The sequence below is a fragment of the Lagenorhynchus albirostris genome, chromosome 17 (genome assembly GCF_949774975.1).
Source record: "Lagenorhynchus albirostris chromosome 17, mLagAlb1.1, whole genome shotgun sequence".
Lineage (NCBI taxonomy): Eukaryota > Metazoa > Chordata > Mammalia > Artiodactyla > Delphinidae > Lagenorhynchus > Lagenorhynchus albirostris.
Genome location: NC_083111.1, coordinates 36,652,883 through 36,675,496, shown reverse-complemented (window position 1 = coordinate 36,675,496; position 22,614 = coordinate 36,652,883). Strand labels below are relative to the sequence as shown.

Sequence of the window (22,614 nt, the reverse complement as noted above, 5' to 3'; positions counted from 1 at the left end):
AAAAACATACAGAGGGCCAACAAGCACATAAAAAGATGTTCAACATTACTAATCATTAGGGAAATGCAAATGACAACCACAATGAGATATCACCTCACATCATTCAGAACAGCTATAATCAATAAGACAACAAATACAGGTATTTGCAAGAATGCGGACAAAAGGGAATCCTTATATACTGTTTGTGGGAAAGTAATTTGGTCCAGCCACTACGGAAAACAATATGGATAATTCTCAAAAATTATAAATAGAATTATCATATGATTCAGTAATTCCACTCGAGTATATATATATGAAGAAAAAGAAAACACTAATTTGAAAAGATATATGCACCCCATGTTCATTACAGTATTATTTCCAATAGCCCAGATATAGAGACAACCTAAGTGTTCAGCAGTAGCTGAATGGATAAAGAATATGTGAGATAGCACAGGGAGATCAGCTCAGTGCTTTGTGACCACCTAGAGGGGTGGGATAGGGAGGATGGGAGAGAGATGCAAGAAGGAGGAGATATATGTATATGTATAGCTGATTCGCTTTGTTACAAAGCAGAAACTAACACACCACTGTAAAGCAATTATACTCCAATAAAGATGTTAAAAAAAAAAAGAATATGTGAGATACACACACACACACTGGAACATTTCTCAGACATGAAAAATGAAATTTTGCCATTTGCAACAACATGGGTGTACCTAGAGGGCATTATGCTAAGTAAAATAAGTCAGACAGAGAAAGACAAACACTATATAATTTCACTTATATGTAATATAAGCAAAGCAGAAACAGAATTATAGATGCAGAGAACAAAAGAGGGGAGTGGGATGGCAAGAGGAAAGAAATAGGTGAGGGAGATTAAAAGGTACAAACTTACAGTTACAAAGTATTTAAATGTACAGTGTGTGGAATATAGTCAATAAACAATATCTTAGTATGGTGACAGATCTTTACTAGACTTATTGTGGTGATCATTTTGAAATATACCAAAATATCAAATCACTATATTGTGTAATAGAAAGTAACATAGTGTTGTAGGTCAACTATACTTCATAAACCAACCAACCAACAAACAAACTCATAGAACAAGATTAGATTTGTAGTTACCAGAGGTGGAGGGTGGGGTCTGGGGGAATTGGAGGAAGGCAGTCAAAATGTACACACTTTCAGTTATAAGATATAGAAGTACTAGGGATGTGATGTACAACTTGATAAATATAATTAACACTGCTGTATGTTATGTGTAAAAGTTGTTAAAAGTCAGTTCTAAGAACTTTCATCACAGGAAAAATTGTTTTTTTCTATTTCTTTAATTTTGTATCTATATAAAATAATGGATATTCACTAACCTTATTATGATAATCACTTCATGATATATGTAAGTCAAATCTTTATGCTGAACACCTTAAACTTATACTGTGCTGTATGCCAATTATGTCTATTATATTTCAATAAAGTTGGAAGAAAAAATAATTATAAATAAATTATTATATTATTTTAAACTATAGGTCAATTCTAGTCTGGACAGTTTGGGCTATGGTAAGCATTCACATAATTATAGAATAAATGAACAAGTAGAAAATAGCATAAACTGAAAGAAATACTTGGTGTTTGATTGAAGCATTCTCATCATTGAAAGTACTTAAAACTAAATTTTCTGTCTTGAATCTTTTGCTCTAAAAGATGGAAGACCAGTCATAGCTAGTCTCTTACAATAAGAACACTCTAAAACATTCACTGAAGAAGTTTTCGGAGGCTTCGACAACTATCATAGTTCCATCTAAATAGAGATCAAGCAAAGTTCATAGAATAAATCTATTATGAAATAATTACTGCAGTTTCCATTTTGATGACATTAAAATGTCTGTTATTTTCTTTCTTTTTAAGGTATCAAAAGCAACTTTAAAGACACTGTAAAATAATTGCTCCTGCAATTTTGGTGTTAAACAAAAAGTTATTTTGTTGTAATAACAATCTTAGCAAAGCATTAGATATCAATGGCCAAAATATGATCGACAGCATGCATACCCAAGGGACACCTATTAAAATGCGAGCTGTAAAATTGGTGAAGTCATTCCAGTTCTAAAAGATTATCTTTTGTAAGTGACATTGAAATCAAACACCATCTTAGCTATATTGTGTTACATTAAATCTGGCAGGAAGGTAATTAGGTATCATTTTGTGGTAATTAAGGATATGTCATTTTTGTTCACTTAGCCCAGCTTGATCTCTGCTTCACAGAACTTAGGATGTACCCAGTGGAACTTCTGGAAAACCTTGTGGTCTCCCAGCAGCTCAAAGGGAGTCACAAGCATTACTTTGCTGGCTTTCAAAAATCACTCAGGGAAAATCTACTAAAAAATTAGAACATAGATGTCACTCAAAGAAAAAAAAAAACACCCAGCTGTTTGGAGCAAAAAACATTGCTTCATTTTAGAAGATTTTGTCTAAAAGTTTTACCAGACTAGTGTCCTTTGATTTTGCATAAAGACAAAATATGCAAATCTCAAGAAAATTTTAAAAAATCAAGTTAAGTGAAAGAAGTTATACTTCAATTTTCTCAGTGACAAATATTAATGAAAAATTGCATAGTTTCCACTTAAATATATAGTGCCCTACCTGTGGTTTAAAAACAATTTTTTTTAATTAATGGAATTCATTGTTTATTGATGAAAAATACAAAAAAATTATAATCAACTGAAGATAAACCAGTGTATGTTTTCACAGAAACTTTATTTTTTTGGAAGACCAAAGATAAATACCTGTGAAAATGAAAATGTACTTATGAGGTAGCATATTGAAAAATTCTAATTAATAACAGTCAAAGTAAATATATAAATACTATAACTATGCAAGTTAGGTATTTTAAAAATATGAAAGAGTCTCACGATCCACTTCTACCTCCACAGTACCTACCATTATTTCTTCCTACTGACTAAGCTACTATTGTCTTGGAGAAGCAAGGACAAGGCAGACCATAAATAAGAGACGGTGTGAGAATTAATTTTATGTGTCAACTTGGCTGGGCCACAGTGCTCAGATATGTGATCAATCATTATTCTGGATATTTCTGTGAGACAGTTTTTGGATGAGATTAATATTTAAATCAATAATCTGTGAGTAAAACGGTTTACCTTCCATAATGTGGGTGGGCCTCATCCAATCAGCTAAAGGCCTGAATAGAAAAAAAAAAAAAGACTGACGTCTCCCAAACATGAGTGAATTCTCTAGCAGGTGGCCTTTTGAATTGAACTGCAACATCAGCTTTTCCTGGATCTCCAGCCCACCCTGCAGATTTTGGACTCACTGGCATCCATAATTGCAAAAGCCAATTCCTCAAAAGAAATCTCTATATTAATATACATCCTATTGATTCTGCTTCTCTGGAGAACCTTGACTAATACAGGGGATCAGACTCTTGACTTTTGAAATTCAAAAGTCTAGACCTAGGTAAGATGAGAGATTTAGAAGACTACAACTCATTAATAGCTAATCGTCCCCACCCTGTAACTGGATAAGATTTCCTAGAGTAGAAGAGGAAAAGAGACATAGGGAAAGTGATTCAAGGGTCATCTTCCCTGAGGCCATTTACCCTGTCTTCCCCTCAAGGCTACATCTGTAAGGTGAAAAAGGTGGTCTGGTGGTAGAACCATAGAGAAGTTTGAGATCTAGCATCTCCAGATAGAAAGTCCATGTTCTCCTTGATCGGCATGGTGGGAAGCATCAAGCCAACACATCTACGTGGTATGTTTGAGCAGAATCACCTGAAACAGTTTCACAGAATTACCTGCATAGAGACTGATTTCGGAATACTACAGAGACTCTCAGGATTTGAAAGCAGTAGAGACGTGGCCCAGAGAGCTGGCAGATATGAAAAGGGTTGGGCGTGAGAAAAAGAGAGAATGAAAGGGACCTTCCTGAACTAATGAACAAAAATCAGGTGGAAAGGAAGATAATACTACAGATGCATCATGGAAAGGTGAACAGAGAGGTAGAGATGCCCCTCTTCACTCATGATTTTGTACTAGGTAAGGCCCCAGACTTATGCACAGCACACAGAAATGGAAGAGAATTACCCTGTACTGACTGACAATAAATTTCCACCACCTGGCAGAATGGATGCTCAAAATAGAAATTAAGTCATAGGAAAAAAACCCTTACATTTCCCATCCACCTGGGTTTCATGGTCTGCTAGGGTGGCAGTAGAGAATAGAGAAGAGGGAGGGATGGGTTCAGGAGACATTTGTCCTAGTCCAGGCTTAGTCAGTCATAATTATCTTCTTTGAACTCAGTTTCCTTGAATGTAAAATGAAAGAGTTAGACTAGAAGTTCCCTGCAGAAGCAAGTTTTTTTGTTTTCTTTTCCTTGACATACATGTCAGTGATCTAAAAATGTAAAAGGAAACATCCAGCTCAGAAGGAAGCACTTCTGTCCAAAAATATGCTAGATTTTACATTTGTATAGTTCCTGACCCATAGTCAGTACTGATAAACAACTGTTTGAGTGAAATAAAACAATTTCCAGGGTTCAGTGTTGAAATTATCCTCAGGGTCTTGTCACTGTTCTGACTGGTGAGCATGTAAATAATTCCCACTAACAATAGACAATGGGACCATTGAAAAATCATCAAATTCATTTTTTCTACTCTATGCTGAGAAAGTGTTAAAGATTTTCTACTCATCATCCTGCAAATCATAGCTGCTTCAGAAATAAATTATAAAAAAAAAATGCAAGGAGGAAACAGTAAGATTTTTTCCTCCTTCTTTTAATGAGGGAAGTATTTACCTATATCTCTCTTGGATATGAAAGGGAAAAGAAGACCAGTAATTATCCACTCATTCAACCAAAGGAATGATTCTGGAAGGGGTACAAACCAGTAAATTGTACATGTTTCTGTCTATTCTCATCTGCCACATTCCAAGGCAACTTTTCTAGCACTTACAATCATGTACCATTTATACTGCCCCCAAAGTCATTAGCACCTTTAGCAAAACTCTTAAAGCACATACCATAAAAATCAGGTGTAAAGTTCTGAGATCCATCGAGCAAGACAACAAAAAAATCCTCTAGCCATCTAAGTGATAGCATCGTCTCAGCATTCTGTGGCTTTATAGAAAATTCCTACATTAGAAAAACCTCTGAGTGTGGTTAAAAAGCTCCAAGCATGCACAATGCAGGGCTAGACAGCCTAGGACTTGTATGAAGAGCAAAGAGCTCTAGCAGACAAGTGGTTCCAGCCTACATCAAACAAACAGTCAACAGTAACCAAGAAGCCCCACAAACACAGCCAGGCCCATGAGAGCCTGCTGATGTGTTTCCTCTGCAGACAGCTTATACAATGTGAGGTGCAGCTTAAGCAATCTTCCCTCCTACCCAGCACTTGTATTTAAGGGATTAGAAACAATGGAAAAATTTAAAAAGTAGCATCGCATGTATTTGTCAGACATATAGATCTGTACTGGATATAACTTCAAGCTCAAGGACAAAATTTGACCTTTGAGGTCAGGGTGGATGGACCTTTTAGGAGGCTCCCTGTGGCCCACCTTGTGGAATTCCTTAGTATCTACCTTCTAGAGAATTGCATGGGGTCCTGACTGTTAAGTGCCCCAAATTACTTCTCAGGCCTGAGCTACCCAGACTGTTTTCCTTTAATTCTCAGAACTGCTGCAACCCCATTATCCACCAAGAAGTTTCTTCTCTCTCAAGACCAAAACTCAGTCTGCTCAGTTCCCCCCTTTCCTTGCAATCTTTGAAAACAAGTCCCCAGACCATTTTCACGGCTGAGAAACTAAACACTAGGAGAAGAGAGATGGAGGCACAGTCCCAAACAGTTTTTAAATCCCTTTCTTAGATGATACCCAGAGGCTGAAGTGGCCTCCAGTATTCTATTATTACTAAGTCAATGACTTTTTGACCCCCATCTATCTCTATACTATGCTAATATCTTTTTTTCAAAAGATACTTTCCAAGCTACTATCGCATCCTGAAGCCATGATTAGGAAAAAAGCAAATCCTGTCAACAAGAGTTCACATTACTAAGGCTCTTCAGAAAGAGAGATGTTAATCTCAAAAGGCTCTCTATCCCAAAGATAGTTCATTTCTACACACATGTTCCAGTCAGCTATTTCAGCTACTTGGTTACTAAATTGATAGGTTCATCACCACCATTTTGGTAACACCTCTTGAAATATTAGATTTCTATTTATTGAGAGTGCCCCCACCACAGGTATCAGCAATATCTCCCAAAGAAGAGTTAGGGCAGGGGCTTCCCTGGGGGCGCAGTGGTTGAGAGTCCGCCTGCCGATGCAGGGGACATGGGTTCGTGCCCTGGTCTGAGAAGATCCCACATGCTGCGGAGCGGCTGGGCCCGTGAGCCATGGCCGTTGAGCCTGCGCGTCTGGAGCTCCGCAACGGGAGAGGCCACAACAGTGAGGCCCGCGTACCGAAAAAAAAAAAAAATTTAGGGCAGTGTTCAGAGAACTGAATGAAAGTGTAGCTTCACAGCTGCCATCATTTTTCTCCTGTCTAAAACCCAGGAAGCAGCAATGAGCAATGAATTGGTGCTTCATGTGGTTCTGCACTCACAAGTACTTCTGTACTCACAAGTACTACTAACCCAAGTCAAACAAACGTCACATATTTATGTAGAACCTTCCTTGGATGGCAGACTAAACTGTTTCTTAACATTTGTGCCATGAATTTTTTACAATTTACTGCCAGAAAATATTATTAGCCTCACTTAATATTCAAAGATAGTAAAACACTGAAAAGTTTGCTTGGCCAGGGATTTTGGAAACAAAATGAAGATTACCACTCTGCCAGACACCAAGGCAGTATACATACAAAGACTGATTTAACAGGGGGCTGTATAGAGTGGTGGTTAAGAGCTACAGTGCCTAGCCTTACCCCTTGCTCTCTGTGTGACTTTGGGACACTTACTCAATCTCTCTGTGTTTCAGTTTTCTCATGTGCAAACTGGGCTCAATCATAGGTTTGTTGTAAAGATTAAATAAGTTAACGAATGTAAAGTGCTTAAAACAGGATCTTGCACATGGTAAATTACCCATAAAGGTTAACCATGATTATTGCTCTGCAGCATCAGGATAACTATCATCCAAAATCTTTCTGATCAGGAAGATTTAAGCCAACTCAGAAAGACTAGAGTACAGACTCTCAAAATTATGGTTCATATAAACACTTTTCAAGTACAGCTGCAGCTGCCTCTTAATTGGTGTTTCTGTCTTCAGACTTGTCAGCTGTCATCAATTCTCTTCATTTTGAGGGGATCCAATTTTCTATCATAAAACATAAACCTAATTCAGTCACTTGCATGTTTAAGACCTTTTGACAACTTCACACTGACCTGAGGGTGGAAATTCACAAGCCCCACTGGTTCACAAGGCCTTTCACAACTTGGCTCCTTGCTTGCCTCTCTAGCTCCTCTTACCATCACCCTCTTGAATTTGATATTATGGGCATGCTGAATGTGTTCAGTTGTTCCAACATGCCACACTCTCTCTTACCTAAAGACTTCCACATATGCTATTTTCTTTGGCTAGAAACTTCTATCATCTGCATCCCCATTCATGTCCATACCTCTTCTTGATAATGTCTCATGACTTAGAAGTCACTTCTTCCATGAGGTCTTGATTGACCTTTTAGACTAGGTCTGCCCTAACTCCCCAACCCCAAAACAGTTGTATTTCTCTGTCATAATTAATCAAGCTATTACTTTCCTATGTTGCTTCTAAACTACAAATCTCTTGTTCACCACTATATCCCCAGTACCTAGCACAATATGTGGCACTTAGTAAACACTCAGTTACTCTGTTGAAAGAATGCAATCTCAGTTTGCATGGGCAAGACAGAATCTTAGACATGGGTTGACTTCAGAGTTCAACTTAATAGCCTTCTCGCCCTAATCTCCAGGATCCTCCTTCCTAAAATTCCCAAGAACCTTCAGTGGGTTTTTGTGGTAGCCTCTTACAATATCTAAACTCCTTTTTTGCTGTATCAAGGTTGATATAAAATTATTTTCAAAAAACTGATGACATCTGATTTAGAAGTTAAGAGGGATGATGAATCTCATGTAGGGTTTCTTTGCTGTTTTGAGACTGGACATTGAATGTCTGATACAAAGCATCAATCATCCCACTTTCCTTCCTACCAGAATAAAAATACTTCATATCTATAATATTTTATATTAAATTTTCAGGGATTAATGTTACCTGGATTAAGAAAGATTGTGCCAAAAACTTTAAGTAATAAATCAAGGACAGAAATTTGTTGTGTGGTCTATGACAGGGGGATTTCTGTTATGGGCTTTGAAATCCAATTATTTTCTTCACATTAAAGAAGAGTTCTAATCAAATACAATGAGAATAATTACTTTTAATACATTTATCAAAAGCAAAGGAAAAACACACCCTGATTTTTTCATTGGACTGGTCTCTCTGAATACACACTATTTTAAAGACATAATCCCGTTGAGTGTTCATCACCACCCAGGACATAAACACATTTAGCTTCATGGGCAACAAAGTTAAATATAAAATGTAAACTATATTTGAAATATAAACTATAAAAAGCAGAAATCTGTGATTAAAAAAATTAATACAAGTAAAAGTGTCTGATGAACATAGATGTAAAAATCCTCAACAAAATAGTAGCAAACAGAATCAAACAGCACATTAAAAGGATCATACACCATGATCAACTGGGGTTTATCCCAGGAATGCAAGGATTCTTCAATATATGCAAATCAAGAGATGTAATAAACCATATTAAAAAATTGAAGGAGAAAAACAACATGATCATCTCAAAAATGCAGAAAAAGCTTCTGACAAAATTCAAGAGCCATTTATGAAAAAAAACCCTCCAGAAAGTAGGCATAGAGGGAACTTACGTCAACATACTAAAGGTCATATATGACAAACCCACAGCCAATATCGTTCTAAATGGTGAAAAAATGAAAACATTTCCACTAAGATCAGGAAGAAGACAAGGTTGTCCACTCTCACCACGATTATTCAATGTAGTTTTGGATGATTTAGCCACAGTTATCGGAGAGGAAAAAGAAATAAAAGGAATCCAAATCAGAAAAGAAGAAGTAAAGCTGTCACTGTTTGCAGATTACATGATACTATATATAGAGAGTCCTAAAGACTCTATCAGAAAACTACTAGAGCTAATCAATGAATCTGGTAAAGTAGCAGGATATAAAATTAATGCACAGAAATCTCTTGCATTCCTATACAATAATGATGAAAAATCTAAAAGAGAAATTAAGGAAACACTGCCACTTACCATTGCAACAAAAAGAATAAAATATCTAGGAATAAACCTACCTAAGGAGACAAAAGACCTGTATGTAGAAAAGTATAAGACACTGATGAAAGAAATTAAAGATGATACAAACAGATGGAGAGATATACCAGGCTTTTGGATTGGAAGAATCAACATTGTGAAAATGACTCTACCACCCAAAGCAATCTACAGATTCAATGCAATCCCTATCAAACTAAACATTTTTCAAACAACTAAAACAAAAAATTTCACAATTTGTATGGAAACACAAAAGACCCTGAATAGCCAAAGCAATCTTAAGAAAGAAAAATGGAGCTGGAGGAATCAGGCTTCCAGACTTCAGCCTATTACTACAAAGCTACAGTAATCAAGACAGTATGGTACTGGCACAAGAACAGAAATATAGATCAATGGAACAGGATGGATAGCCCAGAGACTATCCCACACACATATGGTCACCTTATCTTTGACAAAGGAGGCAAGAATGTACAATGGAGAAAAGATAGCCTCTTCAATAAGTGGTGCTGGGAAAACTGGACAGCTACATGTAAAAGAATGAAATTAGAACACTCCCTGACTCCACACACAAAAATAAACTCAAAATAGATTAAAGACCTAAATGTAAGGCCAGACACTATAAAATTCTTAGAGGAAAACATAGGAAGAACACTCTATGACATAAATCACAGCAAGATATTTTTTGACCCACCTCCTAGAGAATAGAAACAAAAATCAACAAATGGGACCTAATGAAACTTAAAATCTTTTGCACAGCAAAGGAAACTATAAACAAGACAAAAAGACAACACTCAGAGTGGGAGAAAATATTTGTAAATGAAGCAACTGACAAAGGATGAATCTCCAAATTTTATAAGCAGCACATGCAACTCAATAATAGCAACTCAATAATAGCATCCTGGTTCCTTTTCACTTTATTTTTTCCTTGAAAACAGTGATTTTCCAGAGATGTGTATGAGCTCCAAGCCAGGCTAACATAATTCAAGACCAGAATTTTGCTGGTACTACTCTGAAAGAAAACCAGCCTCTTGGCATTTGCCAAGGTGGTGGCAATATGAACCTTGAGCCTCTCGTAACCATCTTGACCTCTCAGCAAGAGAGTCTGCACAAGAGAATAGCCAACATAGAGAAAGAAGAGGTGAGAGATGATAGACAGATTCCTAGCACCACTGTTTGGGCACTTTACTCCAACACACATGAAGCCTACCTCTGGACTTTTCAGATACATGAACCAGATAATTATTTCTTTAAGTCAGCTTAATTTATGTTTCTGTCACTCACAACCAGTAAAGTCCTTCCTAGTACATCTTCTGCCCTGCTGTGAACTCTGCTAAGTAAGGCTTAGGAGAAGTTGAGGGAAATCTATAAAAAGAATGTTATTCTCTCCCTCCTTAGTTTCCTTGGCTCCTCTGGCGCCATGCCTCATTTGGCATATAAGTATGCTAAACTAACATCATTGACCACATGTGTCAGCTAACTTGTGCCTCTCTGTGGAAAACAGTATACATCTGTTGGGCTTTGTCTGCTTATGCCAAAGAGGCAACTTAATGCCTGGACAGATGTCAGCCCGCCATCTGGTTCTAACAGGTAAGTCTTGATCATAAAATGCTCCATCTGGACTCTTCGTTCTCTGTGAGTTTGCTCATGGGCAGTTTGGGCTTCGTCTGAATACTTGGAGTACTCTTCTGCCAGTGTTCCTTTGCCCAATCTATATTGCTAAAACTCAACCCTGACACAGCCAGTGTGTCCACCACACTTTAGCCTGTATTCTCTGGACTTTGATTTTCACTGTGCTCTCTTGACATACAGCTACACCACCTTTTTCCATTTTCTGATTTCATGACTCTAAGTCATGCCATACTTCCTTAGCTTAGCATTTGGGACTGGGGTCTGCCCTATCCTCCAGGCACTTGGTGCTGCTCTCTTAGCGTTCAGTGCTAGTTGAAGATGTATAGGCTACGTTAATAGGGAGATCTCTCTTACCCACTATTGGAGCTATTGGAATTGGAATGACCTTTCTAGTCATAATGCAGTGCAGGCTTTGGTCTTCAGACCAACCTACTAAATACTTATTCCTTGGGTACTGATCCTGCCTTCTTTTCCTAATGCCCATAAAATGTGTCTACTTAAGGAGGGTAATGGATAACTCAAGGGAGAAGGCGGTTTCATCAACCAACTAATCAAGCTTTAAAATTTAACTGTTATGCACAAGTATAAAATGAACGGATTTTCCTGTTTCAGAAGGAATAAAATTCTATCATCTAAAACAAACCCTTTGATATTATTACTCTCCAATTATTATGGGACTTTATCTCATTATTGGTGCATAAAAACTGTCTTCAAATATTAGAAAGACTTGTTATAAAATATTCATATTCTGCATGGCCCTAAGAAATTGAACAAATTAAGTGAAACTTTAGAGAGAAAAGTTTCATGTTAGGTTAAGAAAGAAAATTTTAAACTTTCAAGTCTAGCTCAAGATGAACTATGATTTTTTTGTAGGTGGTAATTTTTTGTTTTTTGTTTTTTTTTTTGCTTTAGTGTGCTTCAGTGATTTAACAAGTACTGGGTTGAAATCCCAGTGCTCAGCATCCAAAAAAATTATTTTAGTCTGGAATAAGGAACACCTGATCTAAAGACATCAGTTGTCCATCTCTATCACAGGCTTCCATCTGCAGGCCCCAAGAAAATTTCCTGTGTGTTCACTGTCTGACATAACAGCAAAACTTCCATCTGGTCTACTGTTTGGTCTATCCTGACAATCTGGAACTCCAAATTGCTATACTGGAAGAATCATTTTTGCCTCCAGGGGATCATTCTCCCTGCCTGTGCTGTGAATCTCTTCTACAAGGAATTGTGCTAATTTCTTCATGTATTCCTCTAACTGACTGAAAAATGTGGACATCCTGGCTTTCTGATAAGTGAAAACACTTCTTTTGATGTTGAAGAATAATTGACTAGATTAGTTGCAGGTGTACAACATAGTGATTCAATATTGCTATACATTACAAAATGATCACAGTAAATCTAGTTACCATTTATCATCATACAATGTTATTACAATATTATTGACTGTATTCCTCATGCAGTACAATTCATCCCCATGACTCATAGCAATTCACAATTTTTAACAATATTTGCAGTTATTATAAAATATTAGCTATATTCCCTATGCTGTCAACATATCCTTGTAGCTTATTCATTTTATACATAGTATTTTGTACCTCTAGTCCCCCAACCCTATATTGACCCTCTCCCCTCTCTCTCCCCATTGGTAACCACTATTTTGTTCTCTACATCTGTAAGTCTGCTTCTTTTTTGTTATATTCACTAGTTTGTTGTATGTTTTAGATTCCACATGTAAGTGATATCACACAGTATTCGCCTTCTTTATTTTATTTATTTCACCTAGCATTATATCCTCCAAAAGTCCATCCATGTTGTTGCAAATGGCAAAATTTTATTCTCTTTATGGCTGAATAGTATTATATTGTATGTATGTACCACATCTTCCTTATTCATCCATCTATTGATGGACTCTTAGGTTGCTTCCAAATCTTGGCTATTGTAAATAATGCTGCAGTGAACATGGGGGTGCATGTATCTTTTTGATTTTGTTTTCTTCAGAAAAATACTCAGAAGTGAAATAGCTAGATTGTATGGTAGTTCTATCATTAATTGTTTGAGGAAACTCTACACTATGTTTTCATAGTAGCTGTACCAAATTGCACTCCCACCAAGAGTGCATAAGGTTTCCCTTTACTCCACATCCTGACCAACATTTGCTATTGGTTGTATTTTTGATAGTACTCATTCTGACAGGTGTGAGATGATATCTCATTGTGGTTTTCATTTGCAGTTTGCTGATAATTAGTGACCTTGAGCATATTTTCATGTGTCTGATGGCCATCTTTATTTCTTCTTTGGAAAAATATCTATTAAAGTCCTCTGCCCTTTTTTACTTGGTTGTTTTTTTTGAGGTTGAGTTGTATGAGTTCCTTGTATATTTTGGATACTGATTTCTTTTCCAATATATAGTTTGAAAATATCTTCTCACATTCAGTAGGCTGCCTTTTCATTTTTCTGAAATTTTCTTTCACTGTGTAAAAGCTTTTTAGTTTGATGTAGTCTTATTTATTTATTTTTGCTTTTGTTTCCCTTGCCTGAGGAGACAAATCCAAAAGAATATTGCTAAGACTAATGTCAAATAGCATACTGCCTGTGTTATCTTCTAAAGGTTTTATGGTTTAAGGCCTTACATTTATGTTTTTAATCCATTTTGAGTATATTTTTTATATGGCATGAGAAAGTAGTCCAGTTTGATTATTTTGTAAGTAGCTGTCTGGTTCTCCCAATACCATTTATTGAAGAAGCTGTCTTGTCTCCATTGTATGTCCTTGCCTCCTTTGTTGTAGACTAATTGAACATATAAACATGGGTTTATTTCTGGGCTCTTAATTTTGTTCCACTGATCTATGTTTTCATGCCAGTACCATACTGTTTTGATTACTGTAGCTTTGAGGTATAGTTTGAAATGAGGGAGTGGGATACATCCGGTGTTGTTTTTCTTTCTCAAAATTGTTTAGATTATTCAGGGTCTTTTGTGTTTCCAGGCAAATTTTAGAATTATTTGTTCTAGTTCTGTGGAAATTACCATTGGTATTTTGATAGGGATTACACTAAAACTGTAGATTGCTTTGGGTGGCATGGACATTTTAACAATATTAATTCTTCCAATTCCTTAGCACAGTATATATTTCCCTTTGTATGTTGTTATCTTCAATTTCTTTCATCAACGTTTTATAGTTTTCCAAATGGGTCTTTTACCTCCTTGGTTAGATTTATACCTAGGAATTTTATTAGTTTTGATGCCACTGTAAATGAGATAGTTTTCTTAATTTCTCTTTCTGATAGTTTGTTCTTAGTGTACAGAAATGCAACAGATTTCTGTATGTTAATTTTTTATCCTACAACTTTACTGAATTCATTGAAAGTTCTAGTAGTCTTTTGGCAGTGTGTTTAGAATTTTCTATATATAGTATCTATACTATATAGAATTTTCTATATATAGTATCATGTCATCTGCAAACAATGACAGTTTTACTTATTCCTTCCAATTTGAATTCTTTTATTTCCTTTGCTAGTCTAATTGCTGTGGCTAGGACTTCCAGTACTATGTTGAATAGGAGTGGTAGATTGAGCATGCTTTTCTTGTTACTGATCTTTGTGGGAAAAGTTTCAACCTTTCACTGTTGAATATGATGTTAGCTGTGCATTAGTTATTTATGCCTTTATTATGTTGAGGTATATTACTTCTACACCCATTTTGTTGAGAGGTTTTAAATCATAAATTGGTGTTGAATTTTGTCAAAAGTTTTTCTCCATCTGTTTAGATGATCATATGATTTTTACTCTTCCATTTGTTAACGTGGTGTATCCTATTAATTGATTTGCCGATATTAAACCATCCTTGCATCCGGGGGATAAATCTGGGATGAATCCCACTTGATCATGTTGTTTGATCCTTTTAATGTATTGTTGAATTCAATGTGCTAAAATTTTGTTGAGGATTTTTGCACCTATGTTCACCAGAGATATGGGCCTATCATTTTCTTTTTCTGTGGGGTCTTTGTCTAGTTTTGGTATCAGGGTAATGCTGGCCTCTTGCAATGAGTTCAGAAGCATTCCTTCCTCTTCAATTTTTTTTTGGGGGGGAGGAATAGTTTGAGAAGGATAGGCATTAACTCTTCTAAATATTTGAGAGAATTCACCTGTGAAGCCAACTGGTCCTGAACTTCTGTTTGTTTTATTACTGATTATTTTTCATTACTGCTAATAGGTCTGTTAATATTTTCTATTTCTTCCTGATTCAGTCTTGGGAGATTTATGTTTCTAGGAACTCATCCATTTCTTCTAGGTTGTCCATTTTATTGGTGTATAATTGTTCTTAGCAATCTCTTATGATCCTTTCTATTTCTATAACATGGGTTGTAACTTCTTTTTCATTTCTTATTTTATTGATTTTGGACCTCTCTCTTTTTTTAATTTCTTATTTTATTGATTTGGGACCTCTCCTTTTTTCTTGATGAGTCTGTCTAAAGTTTTATCAATTTTGTTTATCTTTTCAAAGAATCAGCTCTTAGTTTCATTGATTTTTTTGTCTCTTTTTTAGTCTCTATTTCATTTATTTCTCCTATGTTCATTATTATTGCTTTCTTCATAATAACATTAGATTTTTGTTGGCATTTCTTTTTCTAGTTCCTTTAGGTGTAAGATTAAGCTATTTCTCTGGGATTTTTCTTCTTTCCTGAGGTAGGCTTGTATCTCTATAAACTTCCCTCTTACAACTGTTTTTGCTGTGTCCCATAGATTGTGGATTGTTGTGTTTCTATTTTCATTTGTGTGATTTCCTCTTTGATTTCTTCAGTGACTCATTAGTTATTTAGTATATATAACTGTATATATTTAGGTGCTCCCATGTTGGATTTAAATATATTTATAAATGTTATATCTCCTTATTGCATTTATCTCTTTATCATTATGTAATGTCCTACTTTGTCTCTTGTTACAGTCTTTGTTTAAAAGTCTATTTTATCTGATATAAATATTGCTACCCTGGCTTTCTTTTCATTTCTGCTTGCATGGAATACCTTTTTGCATCCCCTCACTTTCAGTCTTTGTCTATCTTTAGACCTGAAGTAAGTCTCTTGTAGGCAGCATACATATGGGTCTTATTTTTGTATCCATTCAGGCACTCTGTGTCATTTGATTAGAGCATTTCATCCATTTACATTTAAAGTAGTTATTGATAAGTATGTATCAATTGCCATTTTGTTAATTGTTTTCAGTTCATTTTTATAATTCTTTATTGTTCTTTCCTTTTTCTTTTGCACTCTTCCAATGTGACTTGATGCTATGTTTAGTGTTATTTTTGGATTCCTTTCTCTATATTGTGTGTATATCTATTATAGATTTGTGTTTACCATGTGGTTTATATATAACAATATATATATATGTGCATATATATATGTGTATATATATATATATATATATACACACACACACACACGATAATTATACTTTACTGATCTCTTAAGTTCAAATGCATTCTAACAGACCTGCACCCCCACCCAACATTTAATATTTTTTATTTCACATTTTGCATTTAAAAAAATATCCCTTAACTACTTATGGTGGATTAGATGATTTTACTACTTTTGTCTTTTAACCTGCCTACTAGTTTTGTGAGTGATTGATCTACCACCTTTACTGTGTATTTTCCTTTACTAATGAGATCTTTACCTTCATAATTTTCATATTTCTGTTTGTGGTCTTTCTTTTCCACTTAGAGAACTCCCTTTAACATTTATTGTACAGACATTTTAGTGGTACCAAACTCTTTTAGATTTTGCTTGTCTTAAAACTATCTCTCCTTCAAATCTGAATGTTACCCTTGTTGGGTAGAATATTTTTCATTATATATTTTTTTCCTATTATCACTTTAAATATAGTGACATAACCACTTTGAAAATATTTGGAAAGAAAGAAGGAAAACATTGAAAATATATCTTGTTGGTTAAATTTTCCTTTTTAACTTGCAAGTTAAATTTTCCTCTTTTGTCACATAAATAATATTTTTAAAATATTTTGCTTGATCATGAGAAGCAAATATTTTTTAGAAATGTAATCATAGCTGTGCCTATAGTGCAACATAATAAAGCACTTTAAATGTCAAAAATTAAGTAAATCATTTCTTGTAAAATGACTCAAAAAAATCCATCAGCTAAACCTACAAATTTTCAGAGCTCATATTTTATTTTGCTAGATTTTAAAATAAATCAAGTATATCACTATATACATTGATTGCTCAGAGAAAATTCTGTGTCCTGCATTATCTACATCTCTCAGGTAACACTGATTTGGAGTTCAGCACACACATCTGAATTGTCCAGATAATTGCTGCAATTTCCTATTTTACTACAGTAACATAAAAATGGACTTAGAACAATTTTTAAATTCTTAGATTTCTGAGATGAAATCTAAGAAACAAGGTAAAATTCTACTTTCTTATTAATGGCAGAATTAGAATTATTTATAACCTATGCTTTGTTTTAATTCTGCAAACTCTTTATGAGAACTCCCTACAGAAGATCTTTATTTTCCAGTTCAAAATTCAGTTTTTCACAGCATTTCAATAGAGGCTATCTCAGAACTGAACATAGGCGTGTTACAAAATGTGTCCTCTGCAGCTTTACTCCATCTGTTTCATTGGTATGTACTTGTTCATGCCCTCTCTACTTTGTTTACAGAATGCAGTGATTTAAAAAAAGTTCCTTACTTGGTATTATGTGTATCAATGGTATGGAAAAGATCACGTAACTCTTCTCCACTCAGAACACCATCTGCAAAATATGCTTTGAATTCTTCAAAGGACAATTTTCCATCATCTAAAATGGTAAGAACAAACAAAAGAGAAGCAAATCATTTCAATTTTGTATGTTATTATATCTTTTAATTTTTAACATTTTGCTCAAATGCTTGAACAGGTTTGTTTGTGCATGTATACATGTATTCAAAAAGGAAGAACAATTTCAGGTGTTTAAAATAAAAATAATTACCCACCCAGACCGAAGAATGGTCACAGGCCCCCACCTCCTCCTTCCCAGACCCAAGGAGTGGTCATAGGTCTCTGCTATCTCCCTCTTGGAATCCGGGAGTAGTTGTGGGCTCCTGCCACCTCCCTCCCAGATACCAGGAGTCATTGCAAGCCAAGAGTGGTTGCAAGCCACCACTGCCACCCTTGCAGACCCCAGGAGTGGTTGAGAGCCCCCACTGCCACCTGCCCAAACTCCAGGAGTGGTTGTGAGCCACCTCTGCTCCCATCCTGTGTCCCAGGGCCATTCCTAAGCCATTGCCACCACTGAGAACTCCAGGACTGGGCACCAGCAGCCACATCTGCATACCACCTATCAAGGGGATAATGACCAGCACATGCTGAGGAAAGAGGTGCCAGGCATGCATACTAAAAAAAGCCCTCAGACCAAAAATACTAAATCCATACAAGCTACACAGGAATGCTCCCATGTATAAAGAGTCCTCCAAGACCAGAGTACATAATTGCTTCTCCTAAACTCACAGAGAGAAATAAAAGTAAAATGAAGCAGAGGAACCACTCCCAGTTAAAAGACCAAGAGCATTCCCCTGAAAGAACAAACAATGAAGCAGACCTATTCAATATGATAGACACTGATTTAAAACAGGAGATAATGAAAATACTGAAGGAATTAAGAAGGGGTATCAATGGAAATGCAGAGTACAGAAAAAAGAAACTAGAAAGATGAACCAAGAAAAATTAGAAAACTCATTTGCCAAGATAAAAGCTGAGCTAAAGTCAATGAATAGCAAAATGAATAATGCAGAAGAACAAATAAGTGACCTGGAATAATAGAATAAGGAATAATGGAAATCGTCCAATCAAGACAGAAAGCCAAATTTAAAAAAAAAAGAAGAAAGCAATACAAGAGACCTATGGGATAATATAAAGTATGCCAACCTATGCAAAATAGGGATTCCAGGAGGGAAAGAAAGCAAAAAGGGATCAAAAATGTGTTTGAAGAAATTATGGCTGAAAACTTCCCAAATGTAAAGAAGGAAACAGATATCCAGGTACAGGAAGCACAGAGGGTCCCAAACAAGATAAACCCAAGCAGACCTACACTGAGACATACTATAATAAAAATGTCAAAAGCTAAAGACAAAGAGAAGATTCTAAAGGCAGTAAGAGAAAAGCAAAGAGTTAATTACAAGGGAACCCCACTAACACTATCAGCTGATTCCTCTACAGAAACGTTGTAGGCCAAAAGCAAGTGTCAAGATATATTTAAAGTCCTGGAAGGGAAAAATTTGCAAACTAGAATACTCTACACAGCAAGATTATCCTTTAGAAGAGGAGAGATAAAAAACTTCCCAGACAAGCAAAAACTAAAAGAATACAGCAATACTATACTTATCCTAAAGGAAATATTGAAAGCTCTTCTCTAAATAGAAAAGAAGTAAGAATCTATAAGAAAAAGAAAATTACAATTGGAAAATAATCACTTAAAGAAACCAGTACACAGATTAAAACATTTTAATGAAATGTTTTAATCAAAATTAATCAGAATGTTTTAAATTTTAATCAAAATATTTTAAAATCAAAAATATTTTCTGTGAAAGTGATGACAACCACAATGAATAGCAAAAAGAAGAACATGAAGATGTAAGAGAGGACATCAAAATCATAAAATGTGGGGGAGGAGAGTAAGAAAATGTGGATTTTTTTTCCCTAGAATGTGTTTGAGCCTATATGACTACCAGTCTAAGGCAACTATATATAGGAAGGAGTTAACATACGTGAAAAACAGTGTAACCACAAGTCAGAAACACACAATAGATTCACAAAAACCAAAAAGAGAACATAAGTATAATACAAAAGGAAAATCATCAAATGATGAAAGGAAAAACAAAAGGAAAAAGAAACGGACAAAGAAGAAATATAAAATCAATGGGAAAATAAGGTTTTAAATGGCAATAAATATATATCTATCAATAATTACCTTAAATGTTAATGGACTAAATGCTCCAGTCAAAAGACAGAGTGGCAGGTTGGATAAAAAAACAAGAGTGTACAGTATGCTGCTTACAAGAGATGCACTTTAGGGCAAAGAACACACATAGATTGAAAGCCAGGGGATGGAAAAAGATATTTCATGCAAATGGAAATGAAAAGAAAGTGGGGGTCCCAATACTCATATCAGACAAAATAGACTTTAAAACAAAGGCCATAAAGAAAGATAAAGAAGGACACTATATAATGATAAAAGGATCAATACAAAAGGATTTTACACTTATCAACATATATGTACCTAAAATAGGAGCACCCAAATACATAAAGCAAATACTAACAGACATAGAGGGAGAAATTGACAGGAATACAATAATAGTAGGAGACTTTAACACCCCACTCACATCAATGGACAAATCTTCCAGACAGAGAATCAATAAGGCAACAGAGATCCTAAGTGATGCAATAGGGCAGTTAGACTTAATTGATATTTTCACAACATTACATCCAAAAAACCAGATTACACATTCTTTTCAAGTGCACATGGAACATTCTCTAGAATTAACCACATACTAGGGCACAAAACAAGCCTCTACCAATTTAAGACTATAGAAAATATCTCAAGCAACTTTTCTGACAAAAACAACATGAAACTAGAAATTAACCACAGAAAAGGAAATGAGAAAAAAATGATTCCATGGAAACTAAACAACATGCTTCTAAAAAACCAATGGGTCAATGATGAAATCAAAGAGGAAATTTAAAAATACCTTGAGACAAATGACAATGAAAACACAGCCATACAAAGTCTATGGGATACAGCAAAAGCAATTTTTAGAGGGAAGTTTATAGCGATACAGGCCTTCCTCCAAAAAGAAGAAAAATCTCAAATAACTTAACCAACCACTTAAAAGAAATAGAAAAAGAAGAAAAACAAAACCTGAAGTCAAAAGAAGGAAGGAAATAATAAAAACTAGAGAGGAAATGAATAAAATAGAAATTTAAAAAATAGGACAAAATCAGTAAGACCAGGAGTTGATTCGTTGAAAGGATAAACAAGATTGACAAACCTCTGGCCAGGCTCACTAAGAAGAAAAGAGAGAAAACCCAAATAAACAAAATAAGAAATGAAAAAGGAGACATAACAATTGATACTACAGAATAACAAAAAACCATAAGGGAATACTATGAATAATTATATGTCAAAAATTTGGTGACCTAGAAGAAATGGGACAAGTTTCTAGAAACATACAGCCCTCCAAAATTGAATCAAGAAGAAATAGATAATTTGAACAGACTGGTCACTAGAACTGAAATAGAGTCTGTAATTTAAAAACTCCCTACAAATAAAAGTCCAGGACCAGATGGCTTCACAGGTGAATTCTAGCAAACATACAAAGAAGAATTTATATCAATTCTTCTCAAATTCTTACAGAAAATTGAAGAGCAGGGAACACTCCCAAGGACATTTTAATGAAGCCACCATATCACTGATAATAAAACCAGACTAAGACACCATCAGAAAAAAAAAATTACAGGCCAATATTTTTGATGAATATAGATGCAAAACTTCTCAACAAAATATTAACAAACCAAATCCAACAACACATGAAAATGATCATAACCGTGACCAAGTGGGATCCATCCCAAGTTTACAAGGATGGTTCAACACACACAAATCAATCAATGTGATACACCATATAAACGAAAGAAAAAACAAAAACCACATGATCATCTCAATAGATGCAGAAAAAGCATTTGACAAAATTCAACATCCATTCATGACAAAAATTCTTACCAAAGTGGATGGAGAGGGAACATATCTCAAAATAGTAAAAACTATTTATGACAAACCCACAGCCAATATAATAGTCAAAGGTGAAAAGCTGAAAGCCTTCCTGCTAAAATCTGGAGCAAGACAACATTGCCCACTCTCACCTCTTCTATTCAACACAGTATTGGGAGTCCTAGCCACAGCAATCAGACAAGAAAAAGAAATAAAATGTATCCAAATTGGAAGGGAAGAGGTAAAATTGTAATTATATATAGATGATACACTGTATGATACCCTAAAGACTCCACACAAAAACTGCTAGAACTGATAAATGAATTCAGTAATGTAGCAAGATACAAGATTAACATGCAGAAGTCAGTTGCATTTCTTTACAACAACAATGAAATATCAGAAAGAATGTAAAAAGAAAACAACAAACAAAAAACAATACTTTCTAAAATCACAACCCCAAAAATAATATACTTAGGAATAAACCTCACCAAGAAGGTGAAAGACTCATAAGCTGAGAGCTATAAAACATTAAAAAAGGAAATTGAAGATGATTCAAAGAAATGGAAAGATATCACATGCTCTTGGATTGGAAGAATTAATATTGTTAAAATGGCAATAGTAGCTAAAGCAATCTACAGATTTAACACAATCTCTATCAAATTACCAATGGCACTTTTCACAGAACTAGGACAAATAACGCTAAAATTCATCTGGAACCATAAAAGACTCAGAACTGCCAAAGCAATCCTGAAAAAAGAACCAAGCAGGAGGCATAACCATCCCAGACTTCAGAGAATACTACATAGCTACAGTAATAAAACAGTGTGGTACTGGCACAAAAACAGAATATGGATCAATGGAAAAGAAGAAAGAGCCCAGAAATAAACCCACACACCACAGTCAA

At 35.2% G+C, this 22,614-nt stretch overlaps 1 protein-coding gene across 1 annotated transcript in view; it reads right to left on the bottom strand.

Moving 5' to 3' along the window:
- NECAB1 (N-terminal EF-hand calcium binding protein 1) overlaps window positions 1–18,282 on the bottom strand; it is a 183,620-nt gene extending 165,338 nt beyond the window's left edge. The window contains exons 1-2 of the mRNA XM_060127738.1: window positions 18,171–18,282; window positions 17,660–17,768 (exon numbers count right to left, since the gene is read on the bottom strand). Of these exons, the coding sequence (XP_059983721.1) occupies window positions 17,660–17,768; window positions 18,171–18,282 (221 nt within the window). The remainder of the gene's footprint in view (window positions 1–17,659; window positions 17,769–18,170) is intronic.
- Between the last annotated feature and the right edge of the window lie 4,332 nt (window positions 18,283–22,614).